Here is a 15,066-nt window from a genome sequence, read left to right as displayed (position 1 = left end):
CACTTTTACACTCATAAAGAATCATTATAAAATTAAAGTTTCAGTGAAGGAAACTATTCAAATAAGATGTTTCCCAGGCAACATGGAGGACAGCAAGCCAGCCCAGATGAAGCTCTTAACGAGGTGAAGCCCACAAGTCTGTCAGGAGGTGATGCCGTTTGAGCCAAATTGAAAAGACCTTTTCTCATCCACGTTACGTAGAACAACCATATTTTGCTTTGCAAACAGGGGCAGGATGCAAAGACAGGCATCAAAGCATTGCAAATATGCACAAAGAAAGCATTCTGACTGTAGAAAGCAAATTTCCGCATGAAATCCTTGACATTTCAGGCATTTTTAAGTCCCAAAAAAGAGGGGAAGTCCAGGATAGACCGTGGTCACCCTAATGTTAAAAAAATCAATTATGCATTCCCCCAACTTAAATCTTAACAAAGTAATGAAAAAGCACCATTGCTGTAACACAACGGTACATTTAAAATGACATTTTCACATTATGAGCTATATTTATATCTAACATGATTGCATGGACTAATGTAGTCGTAGTAAAGAGCATGTCTGGTGGCATTTTAAGCTGATCAGCTGACAAATAGGACATGATTCATGCAGAATGCAGGTGTCAGGAAAACTGATGAAGCTGCTTGCAGATGTAACAGGTTTTTTCCCAGGTTATGTGGTATTTCACTTTAAATGACGCAGCTTTTGGAAGAACAGCTGCTGATCAGGTGAGAACACTTAACAGCTTCCTGGCGAGACCCTGTGCCAGTTAGCATACCTGCCCTGCAAAGCAGTCACTGTGTTTCACTGTTGTTTGTCCATTACCAAGCAGTAGCGATGGACAAAATAATGCCTCATGAACCATTTGCTGTATTTTCTAACCCCACTAGATGGTGCTCTTGGTTTGGTTTGGGACATGGTTTGTGCTCTTTCTTGAACAGAGGGCACCATCTAGTTGAGTTAAAAAATACAGCAAATGGTTCATGAAGTGTCGTTTTGCCCATCACTATCTTTCTCCACCTCCCAGGGGCCTCGATACCCCCTTAGTATTCCCACAACTTCCTCTGCCTAAAGATAACTCCGTGTTTATAAATCTGATTGGTAACTGATTAGGGGAGGGGCTTGTCCCCTGATTTTGCCCCTCCTCCTGTGTCAGCATCAATGTTCTCACAGATACACTTTCAAAGCCCTGAGGCCTCATACTCAGATCCAGCAAAAGTCTCTAAATATTGCTTGGGGTAACAGAGAGTACAGTGTTATCAGGATGACTGGGTTGCCCTGCCTGTCATTTTGACTGTAACAGATGTATAAACAACTCAATAAGTCCCTCCAGCTCCTGTCAACGCTGAGGTATAACACGGCCCCATTTATTTGCTTAGATATCACCTACTTCAAAGCAATTTTCACAGCATTAGAACCAACAATTTCACATTGTATGATTTGACACTGCTACATTTATGCAGCATTAGTGATTAGATGTGTTTCTGAGGTTTGAACCTGCCTCTTGGTAAATTTTCACATCACCTGGACTGTCTCCCATATGAGGAGCAGACTGGTTTGAAGGGGCCAGTAAGGTTTTTTTTTTTGCTGCTCAGAAATTATTTATGAGATGAATTGTCAGGTAATCAGCTGATCTGTATTTTTGTATCTTACTTTCGGCTGTCTGATTTTTTTTGCCAGGGGTGCGATAGCACAGCTTACTTTCAAAGTTACTCGTCACGTACACAATCATACACTAAAACGAAGCAGGCGCTATGAGTAGCCAGTGTCTTATAACGCTGACGAGCTCCATAAATTCGACTTGAAGTCAGGCCAACTTCACAGTCAAGGAGAAAGTGGAAGGCCTGTCTGACTAATTATGCAGGTCCATGCAGGCTGTTTGACTGCCTTTCCAAAAAACAAAAACGCCATACGTCTCCATGTACAAATAAACAGAGGAAATGGTTGTGGTATAAACAGGTGCTGTGTCTTGTGCGACGGCACACATCTGTCCTGCGGCTTCTCCCTCCGCTTCCATCGTGCGGCCGAAAGCAGCTTGCATTCTAGATGGACTCGTTAGCTTCATTAAGGGGAACGTGATTGGTCTGTGCCCAACACCCATCTACCAAGCTTATGTGAGACGCCGACTCCATGAATCCGTCACCCCACCCCCCCCCCCCCCATTTCATGACCTCTAGCCCCGAGGCGGGGACAGTGGGAGTGCTTCAGATGAGGAAACGGGCAGAATAGCTCATTACTTGTGAGGAGAGGTCGATGGGGCGGGGGGGGGGTGGTGTTTTTCTTACCTCAGCGTGACAAGGATGCGATGTCTGTAATATGAGCAACACGGCCGCTTCTATGGCAACCGGAGGAACTTTTGTAGTTACCCAAAGGGGCAAAAGAAGAATGTAAAAAGCAAGGGGGGGGGGCTGTCACCAAGCGTGGCGATCTATTCTCAGCTTCTGTGGGGGCTCAGGTTTGAGTGACACGTTCCTGATGAGGCCAACCGGCAACCCTTCTGGGAGAGGCGTAACTGAATGGATTCCGCCATGAAGCGTCCAGTCTTGACAGCCATTTAGTGTCATGGCAAGGTAACCCCCCCCCCCAGCCATACACACATAATCTAAAATGAAGATGGAAAAAAGCACAAGAGACAATTGCAGAAAAATATGACAGGACACTACAGAGACAGCGGCCAGTTTTCCGCTCAGGTGGGCAGACAGAATCCTTCTCCCTCCCATGGAAGCTGAACATCGCCATGGCGTTGGTGGTGTTCTCACTGCAGGCACTTCGGGTCATGTTCTCCGACCGGGATCCCAGACTTTCACTCTGCGGTGGCGCCTCCTAAGGCACGTGATCATGACAGCACATATCGCTCCACTTTCTGCATCATTATCTCTGCAGTCTGCAGTCTGTGGCCTTTTGCAAATGAAAATGTCCCCATTAGACTCTTACTAGCTAAAACAAACCAAACACATACTTTTGTAAACACAAATGCATGACATCACTTCCCTAAATTTAAATGAAGTGCTTTTATTTTTTCTATTAAATGCAAACCAATGGTCCGTTGTATGAAGTCTGTTTCTCCTTGGTGAGGCTTGGCCCAAAAGCCTGCACAGATTGTGCCCCCCCCAGGACCTATGTTAAGGGGACATTCTCACAAGGGTATTGTCAGGGAAGACACTGCAGCAAGGCTGAGTGTGTGTGTGTTCACTACATTCACATAATTCAGTAAACAACAGAAAGTTCTGGTTAAGTTCACATATATTTTCTGAACTGTTTTTAACGACATTTGAATTCAACTTCGAAAATCACTTAACCCGAACCATTCCTGCTATTAGCATTATCATTTAAAAATCAGTTACCCAACAAAGATATTCTAAAGGAGAGCCAGAAACAGGCTTGTATAAATTAAAAACTGTCAAGTGATTGGATTCTCACTCATATCGGTATTAAAATTAGACAGCTGCTCAGAGTAATATTTATGACCGTTTTATGGTGCTTGAGGGTGCTTGGAAATCCCCAGGGCTGTGCGGGATCACTGGCGCCAGTGTGCAGTGATGGGTGACATATTGTTTAACCCAGCAAAATGCAGCCCACCTACTGCGTTGTTAACAAGTCTGACAACGGAGCCGCTAGTGGAAAGGGGAAAGATGATGGATACAGCGGAGGTTCAGCAGGAATACAGCAGGTAGAAGAGAACATGACGCAGACCTTGTTATTTGTGGTGTAAAAACAATATTAATGTCTAATATTATTGCTGCTGAATGAATGACTGGCTAACTGGTATATATGAACATCTGGTATATATGAACATCTGGTATATATGAACATCAGGTATATTTGGATGAGATGTCAAAACATACCAACAAACCGTCCTTCTTTGGTTGGGGGGAGGAGGAGCCGTCCTTCTTTGGTTAGGGGGAGGAAGAGCTGTTCTTCTTTGGTTAGGGGGAGGAGGAGCCGTCCTTCTTTGGTTAGGGGGAGGAGGAGCCGTCCTTCTTTAGTTGGGGGGAGAAGGAGCCGTCCTTCTTTGGTTAGGAGGAGGAGGAGCTGTCCTTCTTTGGTTAGGAGGAGGAGGAGCCGTCCTTCTTTGGTTGGGGGGAGGAGGAGCTGTCCTTCTTTGGTTAGGGGGCGGAGGAGCCGTCCTTCTTTGGTTAGGGGGAGGAGGAGCTGTCCTTCTTTAGTTGGGGGGAGAAGGAGCTGTCCTTCTTTGGTTAGGGGGAGGAGGAGCCGTCCTTCTTTGGTTAGGGGGAGGAGGAGCAGTCCTTCTTTGGTTAGAGGAAGGGGGAGCCGTCCTTCTTTGGTTAGGGGGAGGAGGAGCTGTCCTTCTTTAGTTGGGGGGAGAAGGAGCTGTCCTTCTTTGGTTAGGGGGAGGAGGAGCCGTCCTTCTTTGGTTAGGGGGAGGAGGAGCCGTCCTTCTTTGGTTAGGGGGAGGAGGAGCTGTCCTTCTTTGGTTAGAGGAAGGAGGAGCCGTACGTCCTTCTTTAGTTGGGGGGAGAAGGAGCTGTCCTTCTTTGATTGGGCGGAGGAGGAGCCGTCCTTCTTTGATTGGGGGGAGGAGGAGCTGTCCTTCTTTGGTTAGGGGGAGGAGGAGCCGTCCTTCTTTGGTTAGGGGGAGGAGGAACCATCCTTCTTTGGTTAGGGGGAGGAGGAGCTACAAATACGAATGAAGAAGAACAGGGTCCTTCCTCAGCCTCATTTCAATGTAGCTCCAGAATGAGATTTAAAATTAATATAACAAATGAATAGCAGGATGTTTGGTAATGATCTGTAGGAGCATTAATCATAATCTAATTTACTTGCACAATTTTTTTTTTCATACCCTGGCCCTGTGAAGGACTGGCATTCCATTTTGAATGTACTCCAGCCATGTCATGAACTGGCATTTTGTCCTGGGCATAGCCCAGGTCTGTACACTATGACGGCCTGACATTCCATCTTGGGTGTACCCTGGCTCAGTACCCTGTGGTGAACTGGCATCCCGTCTGGGGCGTACCCCAGCCCCGTGCCGTGTGATGGACTGGCATCCCGTTCGGGGTGCACCCCAGACTGTTCTGTCTGTGGTGTGCCCCGGGCTCTCCTGCTATTCCGCCCAGGCTCAGTGGGTTGAATATGGGAGGGATCTCTGTATCCCTTCCTGCTGTGTATGAAATGGGGGTCTACGATGGTCATTTGTTGTTTTTCTACGGTTTAAAAAATTCTTCATCATTTGTAATAACAGCTGAAATAGCATTTAATTTGGCATCGTGACACGGAATTGAATGGGCTACTTGCATTTCAAAGGCGTTTAAAATGAATTCTGATCTAAAGACAACTGGCACTTGATGCGGTAAAGAGCTTTTATTTATTTTTACTGTCTCCGTTGTTTTTCACCATTACCATCTGGTACCATTCATCGAAAACCACTTCGTCTAATTGTCTGTTTGTGAAAATCGCGCCGTGTATACCGCTCACTAAGCACTTCTTTGGACTGACCGCGAAGGGGGGGGTGTTCATACGTCGGTAAGTTGTGAGGGGGGGTTGCATTTTTCATACAACCTCTAACGTCATTCCACGTCGGAACATAACGACCAAAATCAGCGCAAACTAGTCAACCTCGTTTAGATTGACAATTAGACTGAATGACGAGGGTAATTGTGCATGCATCTCGGAGAGTTTGCCTGTGCGGGCGTCTACAATCATTTATGTTAATAATAAAGCAAAATGAATTAATGGTACAGTATGCATATTGCATACATTCATAAATATAAACACGGCACTGTCTTTTAAAACAATGGGTGGTGAATCAATAATCCGCTGCAAACACGGTATATATTCTACTTTTAAAAACACTTAATAACTATAAATGAATCAGCTGCCTGCCCTGCTAACTTTGTTTGGACACGGGTTCACTAACCTTAAGTGCACAGCGGGCAAAGGTAGCCGTTTGGGGTCATTAACGCCGCACACATCCATGGCCCTTATAGCAGCTCCTGTGCAAAGGCGCTTTAGAGAGCTTTGGAGAGAATAATGGCAAGGTACGTGTATTTAAAACAAGCCGAACTGTTTGTAAGGGACTAGATTCCTAAGTGTTTATCGGTGCCTGGATTTATAAAGCAGACAGCCTCATTCTTACTATTATCCGATATCGCCTGTTTCAGTTGTTTTGTTACGCCCCCTGTGTTCACATTTGATGATGGTTTGGTAATTATAATTATTATAATAATCATTATAATTATTACAAACGACAGCTGTGATCTGTTGTGCAGCACGCTTCTCATTAAGAACTGGTAGCTTGACAGAATGTTTTACAGTAGTACTTTATTCTTTTCTCCCCACATTTCGTATTCAAATTAAATGTTTTCTAAATTACAGATCATTTACCCAAGTGACAAAAATAAATATGGAATATAAGATAAACAAAAACAATCTCTATTTGTGTCATTGCAATTTTAACTCGCAGGTGCGTACTGAACCGTTGTGTTGGCAGCATTTTCCTCTGACACTGCATTCGCTGTTTCCTGTCTGATAAGAAGAGATGTGTGGAATGTGTTTAGAGAATTTAGGGAGACAGCAAGGGATCTTTTAAGTCAATTTGGTGCCTCGAATGATTGTTTTAGTATTCAGGTGGGTTGTGAATTTGGGGGGCAATTTTGAGTGATCGGTGGTGTATATAGGCCTATGTTGCTTATATTTTTCTTATCTTTTAATCCGTATTTTCCCGTGTTGTCTCGCTGTCTAGGGTTTTGGTGGCTGTCACCTGCGTGCTGTCCTTGTCACTGGTCTTTGGGCTGGAGCTTAGGGGCCTTTATGGCAGACTGACGTCACCCGGCTTCCCCCATACCTACCCAGATCACCAGCACGTGCGGTGGAACATCTCTGTCCCCGAGGGCCATCGGGTCCGGCTGTATTTCACACACTTTAGCTTGGAGCACTCTGAATTGTGCGAGTATGACTATGTCCAGGTGGGTTTCAACCTCTATTAATAAAATAAGCCTTTTTAACTTCGTAATTTAAAAAATACATAAACATTCATAAACATTAGCCAGTGAAAAATTAAATAGGCCTACACTTTACCAATATTCTATAAAACAATAAAACTAAAAATAAAGGAAAGATAAACCTATAATAGATTTGTAATCTTAGTTTTGTTTATCAATCAACTATATATTTATTGCACAAACATGGTACCCATCAGATCCAGGGTTGAGAACATCCGTTGTCAGGTCTCATATACTGTATGTCAGGTGTGAAACGGACATGGTAACCGAAAGATCTGCACATTTTGTTGTATCTTTATTTAACATTTTATGGCGTTGTGCTAGGAATTGTACCATATAGAAACAAAGTGATTCAAATTAAACTTATGAGCAAAGGTCTGAAATCGTGACAGCAAGGCTCTGGTGCTATAGCCAAAAGGCAGGTGCAAAACAGCTGTAATTATGCAAACTAGACGTCCCGTTCTTCCCAAGTGGTAATTAGCGAATGATTCAGTCGTGTTGCGTTTTGGATCGCAGGCTAATAGAATCGCTTTTGTTACTGGTTGGCAGGTGCTCTCTGAAGGCAATGAGACGCTGAGATTTTGTGGACAGACGGAGAAGGATCATGAGGAAACTCCGGGCGGTACGGTGCTGTACTCCGCTGGAAACGCCATGTTTGTTGTCTTCAGAAGCGACTACTCCAACGAGGGCCGTTTTACCGGCTTTCAAGCATTTTACGCGGCGGAAGGTGAGGCTGACAGCACCCGCTGCCCTCACACGGGTGTCCATGTTTTCCGAAAAAGCGGACTGATCTTAAAATAGACGGCGCAGGGATGTCTCGCATTAGCCTAGCTTTTAAAAAGCTTTAATGATGCCACTTTCTCCCGGTTTGGTTAATAATACAAAAATGCGGCTAAGTGGAAAGTCCTTGCACAGACAGAAACAGAAAGGTGCACGTTTTAGCCGCGACATCGCAGTCAGTCCCGATGCCAGGGAAAGCCAAATGCGCAGATGGTTTTCGCACAAGGGGCCGCGAATTGAACTGGAAAATTGAAAAACGACAAACAAAACAACCCAACAGACAGACAGAGAAGTCAATGTAAGTGTGACGGGTGAGCCTATCAGAGGCACAGGTGGCAGGGTGGGGAGGCTGGGGGGGTCTGAATTGATTTCAGTAGCTGGGTCCATTTGTCGGTGTCTGGGTGATGACAGCTTGCACACCGCCGCCGGTGCCGCACACCATAACGCCGCTTGCTTACTGGGACACGGCTCCGACCAGAGGGTCCCCGTCCCTGTCCTACCTGCTCTCTGGCCCCAGACAGCAGCTGTTGGTATTGGGGGGCCCCGAGAATGAAAAAGCAGAACATCTTCTCAGCCCATTCAACAAGCAGAGGGTCCATGCTGTTGTGTGGATTTAGACTTCGGAGGCCGCTCATAGCCAACTGCGGCAGGTGTGGGCACCTGACCGGAAATTAAATAAAATGTTTTGAAATAATGTGATAAATACTACAATGAAATAAGTGTCTTGCTGTTATAATGTCCATGGGTGATTCTCAATATCAACACCATAAAGATCATACTCGTGTTTTTGGCAAGAGCGGTCTCGCCAACTTCCAAGAATGAACTTGGGGCGCAATGAATGATGGGATTGGTCTATTTCGGTGAGGATGCGACAGAGGGATCCTGGATATTTGGGGCGAGGCAAGAACGGGGATTTTGACCCTCCTCCGCACTTCTGTTCTTGAGTATTGGAACTGCATGGTCTTTGGCAATGGAAGACAATGTTTATCGGGTCCACCGAGTGCGGTCAAGCATGCAAGTTGAGAAACACCCAGACTTCTTAAGTGTAATGGCCAGATTTAGGCAAATAATAATACACTAAAAAATAAAAAACAATCACTGCAGTCAGTCTAAACGATTGGCCAATCAGAAATGAACATTCACTTAGATCGTCCCCAAAGGAAATTCCTCATATGTTAAAGAAGTCGGCGATAAATAAATGATTCTGATTGATCCATTGGTTCTGAGACTTTTAATCACTAAGCACTTCGTAAAATACGAAATTGAATGTAATAAAATAACGAAGACTTTTAAAAAAAAAAAAAATTAATAAGGAAAAAAGCTCGATGACAGGAATAAGTAACGGCAGGCTCACATTCTGGGAAGCGTTTATACTGAAGCTGGAATATTATTAGAATTCCTCTTCAGAGAGGCACCTGTGTTGTAACTGAAGAGTACAATACGAGGCTAATATTTGTCGGTGACGGACTTGTCCTCCCTCCCGTCTCTCAGATATTGACGAGTGCCAGAGCGGTTTGGACGGGGAGCCAGCGTGTGCCCATTATTGCCACAATTACGTGGGTGGCCATTACTGCACTTGTCGCTCGGGGTATTTGCTTCATTCCGACAAAAGAGCCTGCACCGGTAAGCCGGGGGTGGGGCCGCAAATGCACCACGGCGGCTGCCGAATGAGCCTCTGCTGAATAGCGTAGCTGCTATATCTGTCCTACCCTTATCACAGTATCACGCTGCATTACATTACATTAACCTGCAATGCATTGTGGGCTACCAGATAAATATGCACATGTACCCCAAAGGGTTGGGTTACCACCTAATCCATGTCAGGTTTTACAAACTACTTTAAAACTGAAAGCCTCCTGTACTTGGCTTAATGGTTCAGTTCTTTTTGTGTTTTGACTTTTCCTTGTTTGAAAGACATTGCACAGTGATAAGCCTGACGTTTTGATCATGAGGACCACAGAGCCTCTGTGGTTTTCAACTGGCCTGAGACCAGTCAAACGCCAGGCTGCAGTGTTAAGCTGCTGGTCCTCTGTCAGACCACTAGCCAGCCCATGCTGATTACTGTTGGTAGCTTGGGAGAAAGCACTTGTGAAATCAACAGAATTGATACCTGTTTGTGGGCCTGATAACCTTCAGCCGGTAGGTAATTTATCACAATTACCAGTGCAGATGTGGTTTTTAATTGTTGTTTGTTGCTAGAGACGGAAAAAAATGCTATTCCACGTCAAGTGATGAATACACGGAAATGATGATCTACTTTCCATTCATTCTAATTATATAAATTTAGTGAACCCTGCCTCTCCACAGAAAGGCTATTCATTTACCAGAGTTTGTAATTCTATTAATCCATTATGCAATTAACAGCCTTTTATCTGTCGTTAGCTGAATCATGTAAAGTGCTCATAGTTGTTAGAAATAATATACCAGTTAAGAGGTCATAAAAGAATTTTAATGGGCATTTTTTAATTACAACAAATGTGTTTTTACACAGGGACACTAAAATGTTCCATAAATGTAAGGACCGCAAAGCCATGTCCTTCTGGCTGTATGTGTGACACAGCCATTCCCTCCCTTCAGTGCCATGCAGTGGGCAGGTTCTGACCCGCAGATCTGGAGTTCTGACCAGTCCTGGCTACCCAGAGCCATATCCTGGGATGAGCCAGTGCCACTTCCAGATCCAGCTGGAGGAGGGGTTCCGGCTGGTGCTGGAGTTCCTGGAGCCCTTCGACGTGGAGGCCCACCCGGATGTTTCCTGCCCTTACGACATTCTAAAGGTGGGCTCTTTTACATATTGTTGTCAACCCTTGCTATCGCTGAGAAGAAATATTCTGGTCTGGAGACTAAAAGTTCCAGAAAGAATCTCATCTCCTGTTGTACCCTTGTGCCGGGCACACAACTTTATTAAATAAAACCCCTCTAGGTGTTGAGAGTAAAGCCCAAACTGTGATGAAAGCACTCATGTAGGAAAATACCTGCATTTTCTATAGGCTTGTTGAAGGATGTCCCTGGTCCTGTCATTACGTTCCTGTGCTTGACTGCAATACAATTTCGATGGTTTTGCTGAAGGCTCCTTTCGAAGCTTCAGGCGACGTTTCAGGGCTGTTTACTTTTCGCTTGACTGCTGCTTGCTTTCGTACCATTACTCTCGGCCACTGAGCCTTTGTAAACTGGTCGTCTTCACTGAAGACTTGTATCTCTGTTTCGGGCCCATCACAGACCTGCTTGCTAGCCCTTCGAAGAGGCTGGGATTACGGAGCAGTGTCGAACGAATGACGTGCTAATTTCACTGTCACGTCAGTCTGATTAAGCACTTATGTTTGTTCATATGGATATAGGAAGGTTTGGCTCATAGCTGTATTAGGGTTTGAGTGTTAAAAAAGTAAAGCAGGGAACAAAGGCGCTGTGGTTCACACTACGGTTGTGCTAATGGAGATACTCACCTGGTGCTGTTTTCCTCCTAACAGGTATAATTGCCTGTTCCATTAGCACATGCAGTGTACATTATTGTCTTCAGTGGAACAGGAAAAGCCAGCACGGCTGTCATTTAGCTTACAAGCTCCCTCAGGTACGTGAGAAGGGCAGCGGATACGGAGGAAGGGTGCGTGCGGAGGAATTGTTATTCAGGGCTGACAGCAGGCTAATTCCGCTCGTATTTCAGCGTCTGATGCAGAAGTAATGTTTCATATAGACAGGTTAGGAAATTCCTTGACTAATAAAAGAATCGTCAAAAAGAGGGGAAAAAAGAAATTTCTCTTTCTTTTGAAATAGGTTTAATACACCCAGGATAAATACACTCCCTTAACCCTCACCCCGTACAAATCCTTAAAGACCCAAGGTGGTGTTTCTCAAGCCAGGGCTCAGGGACCCTCAGACAGTCCACGTTTTTGCTCCCTCCCAAACAGTCCACGTTTTTGCTCCCTCCCAAACAGTCCACGTTTTTGCTCCCTCCCAAACAGTCCACGTTTTTGCTCCCTCCCAGGAGTGAGCAAAAATGTGCACCATCTGGGGGTCTCAAAGAACTGGGTTGGGAAATGCTGCATTACATGTTAGCGCTTTATCACCCAACATGCAGTACCCTCCTAACCATATTTTTCTCCCAACAAGATTCAGACTGAGATGCGCGAGTACGGCCCATTCTGCGGGAGCACCCCCCCAGCGAGAATAAAGACAGGAACTCATCAGGTACACGTGGTCTTCAGGGCTGATGCCACTGGCAGGAACAAGGGATGGAAGATCAGGTACACCAGCACAGGTACCTCGCAGTGATAGCTGGGGATGTAGATGTTTGTCCTGATTGTTCTGATTCCTGCTCAGGTGTGTGTGGTTGTGCTGGTTATAGTTACTGAAAGTGAGATATAAGCTTTTCTCAGACTTAGGACCTGAGTCTGCCCCCCCTCCCCCCATGAATATCCGTTTAACTAATACTTCTGCCCCCCCTCCCCCCATGTCAGCTACACCCTGTCCTTACCCTGTTCCACCCCCCCACGGACGCATCCAGCCTCGACAGACCTTGTACATGTTCACGGACAGTTTCAACGTGACGTGCAAACGAGGATACAAATTGTTCCAGGTCAGCGGATTGTAGTAGAATAGCATGAGCCTGTTAGCAGCTATAGGTCATGAAAGGGCTGTTTTACCTTTTTGAACAGAGTGATAAAACAGAATTGTAACATTAATGTCAATTCGCATAAACCCTAAATAATTTAAGCAGCGCATATAGAGTCTTCAAAAAGTTTTATATTTTCTAAAATCTTTCCTTCCTTCCGTCCTTTCTTTATGTAAAAATATAACTGGAATTAAATATTCTCTGTTGTTGAGTAGGGGACAAAAAATCTGACATCTTACCAAGCCGTGTGTCAGAGTGATGGGACCTGGAACAGCTCGATGCCTGAATGTCACCGTGAGTGCCAGCATGCCATGCTTCTAGAAACTTCTCCTGGGTAGTATGATGCTAAGCAGTGTGTGTGCTGCACTTCAGAAAATAATCAAAAAATGAAGACTTTTGGTCCTGAACACATGAATGCCACAGAAACATTAGTAAATGCTAAACGGGAAGTGTGTAGTTGTTTGCTCACTTGCATGCATCATTTTAATTTGACTTTATTATACGTTGCATTAACGTATTGATTTTATTTTTTATAGCCGTTGATTGTGGACAACCAGAGGGGATCCCACTTGGAGAGGTTTCAGTAACCACAACCACTTACCAGTCATCTATCCAGTACACCTGTGCGCCTTCCTTTAACTTGAGAGGCAGCCAGAATGGTATATTCCTTAAATGCTACCTTGAATGTTTCATGTCATAGACACGAATGGTACATACCGTACATTTTGCTGTTTCAAACTTGACGAGATAAGATGTAGAGTATGTACAAGGTTCTCAGTACTCAGAACACCACTGTAGTAACTGTCTTACCTTAGGAAGCACCTACATCCAGTGCAGTTAGTTAAATTCGTTGCTAGGCCTGGATTAGACAGCCCTGGCCTAGAGTGAAAAGCCTTCGTGGGCCTTCATAGTGAACATCTCCCCCAAACTTCTGATGGAGTCCCTTCACTTCTACCTTCAGGAACTTACTTCTGTACACAAGATGGCTACTGGAGGAACAGCCTGGGGAGCCTGGTGCTTCCGGAGTGTGGCCCCTGTCCATGACTTGGGGGCCCTTCCGGAGTGTGGCCCCTGTCCATGACTTGGGGGCCCTTCCGGAGTGTGGCCCCTGTCCATGACCTCACGTGACTCTGACCTTTTAGCTGCCCTCAGTCTTTCCTGCTGCTTAGACAGACATCATGAAATATGTGATATCGATTAATATTTTCTACTGAAACCTGGACAGAGAAATGGGCAGGTCAAGTATCTCTTCTGATCTTCAGGATCAGATCCTAGAAGCTACCAGATTCACTACATGTATGATAAACACATGGCACCTGCTTCCCAGCACCCCGACCCCCCTGACTCGCTCATGCCAGATTAATCGTTTCTGACTCTTTATTAGTGCCTGTAGGCACACCCGTCCCCGGCACGGCACACGCTCACCCGTGCCCGGCGCGGCACACGCTCACCCGTCCCCGGCGCGGCACACGCTCACCCGTCCCCGGCGCGGCACACGCTCACCCGTCCCCGGCGCGGCACACGCTCACCCGTCCCCGGCGCGGCACAGGTGCACCCGTCCCCGGCGCGGCACACGCTCGCCCGTCCCCGGCGCGGCACACGCTCACCCGTCCCCGGCGCGGCACAGGTGCACCCGTCCCCGGCGCGGCACACGCTCGCCCGTCCCCGGCGCGGCACACGCACCTCAGCTGCCTGACGGAGTTCTCTGTGCCCACAGTGTGAAATGCATGCGACAGTAGCTGGCCATTAAGCCTCTGATTGGCCCGACAGCCATAACTTGCAGCAAGCTGACGGTGGGCGTTGCTTTGCTGTGAGAGCGAGGGGCTGCAGGGGATGTGGGACAGTGGGGTCTCCTGCACTGGTTTATGGCACTGGCATCAGTACCATGTTCCTCTGGGAGCATGAGCAGGTAGAATAATTCAGTAACTGAGAGTAACCATGTTATTGCCAGCTGGCATTTAATTTGTGGAACAACACAAACATACTGTGAACAGCTCGTGGCTAACAAATAGCCAGTGTGTAGCTCAGTGGGTTAGTGACCTGTGCGCGGGTCCAGAAGGTTGTGTGTTCAAATCTTGTAGCCAGTGGAGTGATCGTATTGCTGCTGGGCCCTTGAGCGAGACACTTAATCTCAAAATGTCAGCTAAATGACTAAATGTATTAACACAGAGTTTTTTGTTCTTGTAGACAAGAACAGCTACATCTGTATTAAATAGTTCATTGGGCCTGATTTAGAAAGTGGTGTTTGGAAACAATACATTTGTCTTTCAATGGTATTAAGCACCAGTGAAGATCACTGGTTAGACTGGGATTGACATCAACCAGCAGCAATTAGTCTTTCATACATTACGTGTCCTGAACTGGGACCTCGACTGCAGTTTTTCTTCCGAATCGGCCCAGATGATTTCCGGAATAATCACCCCGCTAAATTGCATGTAGAGCAGCTGTACGGAGGCCCGGCCATCGACACAGCAGCCCTCTCAGGCACAGTTATCTGATCCTAATGTTGAGCAAAGTAACTACAGCCTTCGTAAGTGAGAGCAGCCAAGCTCTCTTACGCTAGACTGACTTATGTACACTGTTGACATTTGAACACAAAAACACTGGGGGGGGGGGAATCCTAACCTAATCAATCTTGCTATCATCAAATGCCCATTTCCCCCCGTGGCATGAAAAGTTATTTTCTCCCTGTCAGAATGTTCGATAATGTATTATTTAATTAGT

At 45.9% G+C, this 15,066-nt stretch overlaps 1 protein-coding gene across 3 annotated transcripts; it reads left to right on the top strand.

Annotated features, from left to right (window-relative positions):
• Nucleotides 1-5,867: 5,867 nt before the first annotated feature.
• On the top strand, nucleotides 5,868-13,770 carry masp2 (MBL associated serine protease 2). Of its 3 annotated transcripts, none has more exons than XM_023793475.2 (10): nucleotides 5,868-5,993; nucleotides 6,698-6,920; nucleotides 7,506-7,683; nucleotides 9,228-9,359; nucleotides 10,314-10,510; nucleotides 11,841-11,988; nucleotides 12,188-12,306; nucleotides 12,558-12,636; nucleotides 12,879-13,001; nucleotides 13,304-13,770. In XM_023793475.2, the coding sequence occupies exons 1-10, from the start codon at nucleotides 5,986-5,988 to the stop codon at nucleotides 13,384-13,386; spliced, it is 1,290 nt and encodes a 429-aa protein (XP_023649243.2). In that variant the 5' UTR covers nucleotides 5,868-5,985; the 3' UTR covers nucleotides 13,387-13,770. The 3 variants fall into 3 exon arrangements, with proteins under 3 accessions (XP_023649243.2, XP_072569316.1, XP_072569315.1); XM_072713215.1 differs by lacking the exon at nucleotides 5,868-5,993 and adding an exon at nucleotides 11,201-11,301 and having other exon boundaries at nucleotides 6,836-6,920; nucleotides 10,297-10,510; XM_072713214.1 differs by lacking the exons at nucleotides 5,868-5,993; nucleotides 6,698-6,920 and adding an exon at nucleotides 11,201-11,301 and having other exon boundaries at nucleotides 7,348-7,683; nucleotides 10,297-10,510.
• The last annotated feature ends 1,296 nt before the right edge of the window (nucleotides 13,771-15,066 follow it).

This window comes from Paramormyrops kingsleyae, chromosome 6, assembly GCF_048594095.1.
Source record: "Paramormyrops kingsleyae isolate MSU_618 chromosome 6, PKINGS_0.4, whole genome shotgun sequence".
Taxonomy (NCBI): domain Eukaryota; kingdom Metazoa; phylum Chordata; class Actinopteri; order Osteoglossiformes; family Mormyridae; genus Paramormyrops; species Paramormyrops kingsleyae.
Note: the sequence above shows the minus strand (reverse complement) of the source record. Positions and strands in the feature narration are given on the sequence as shown.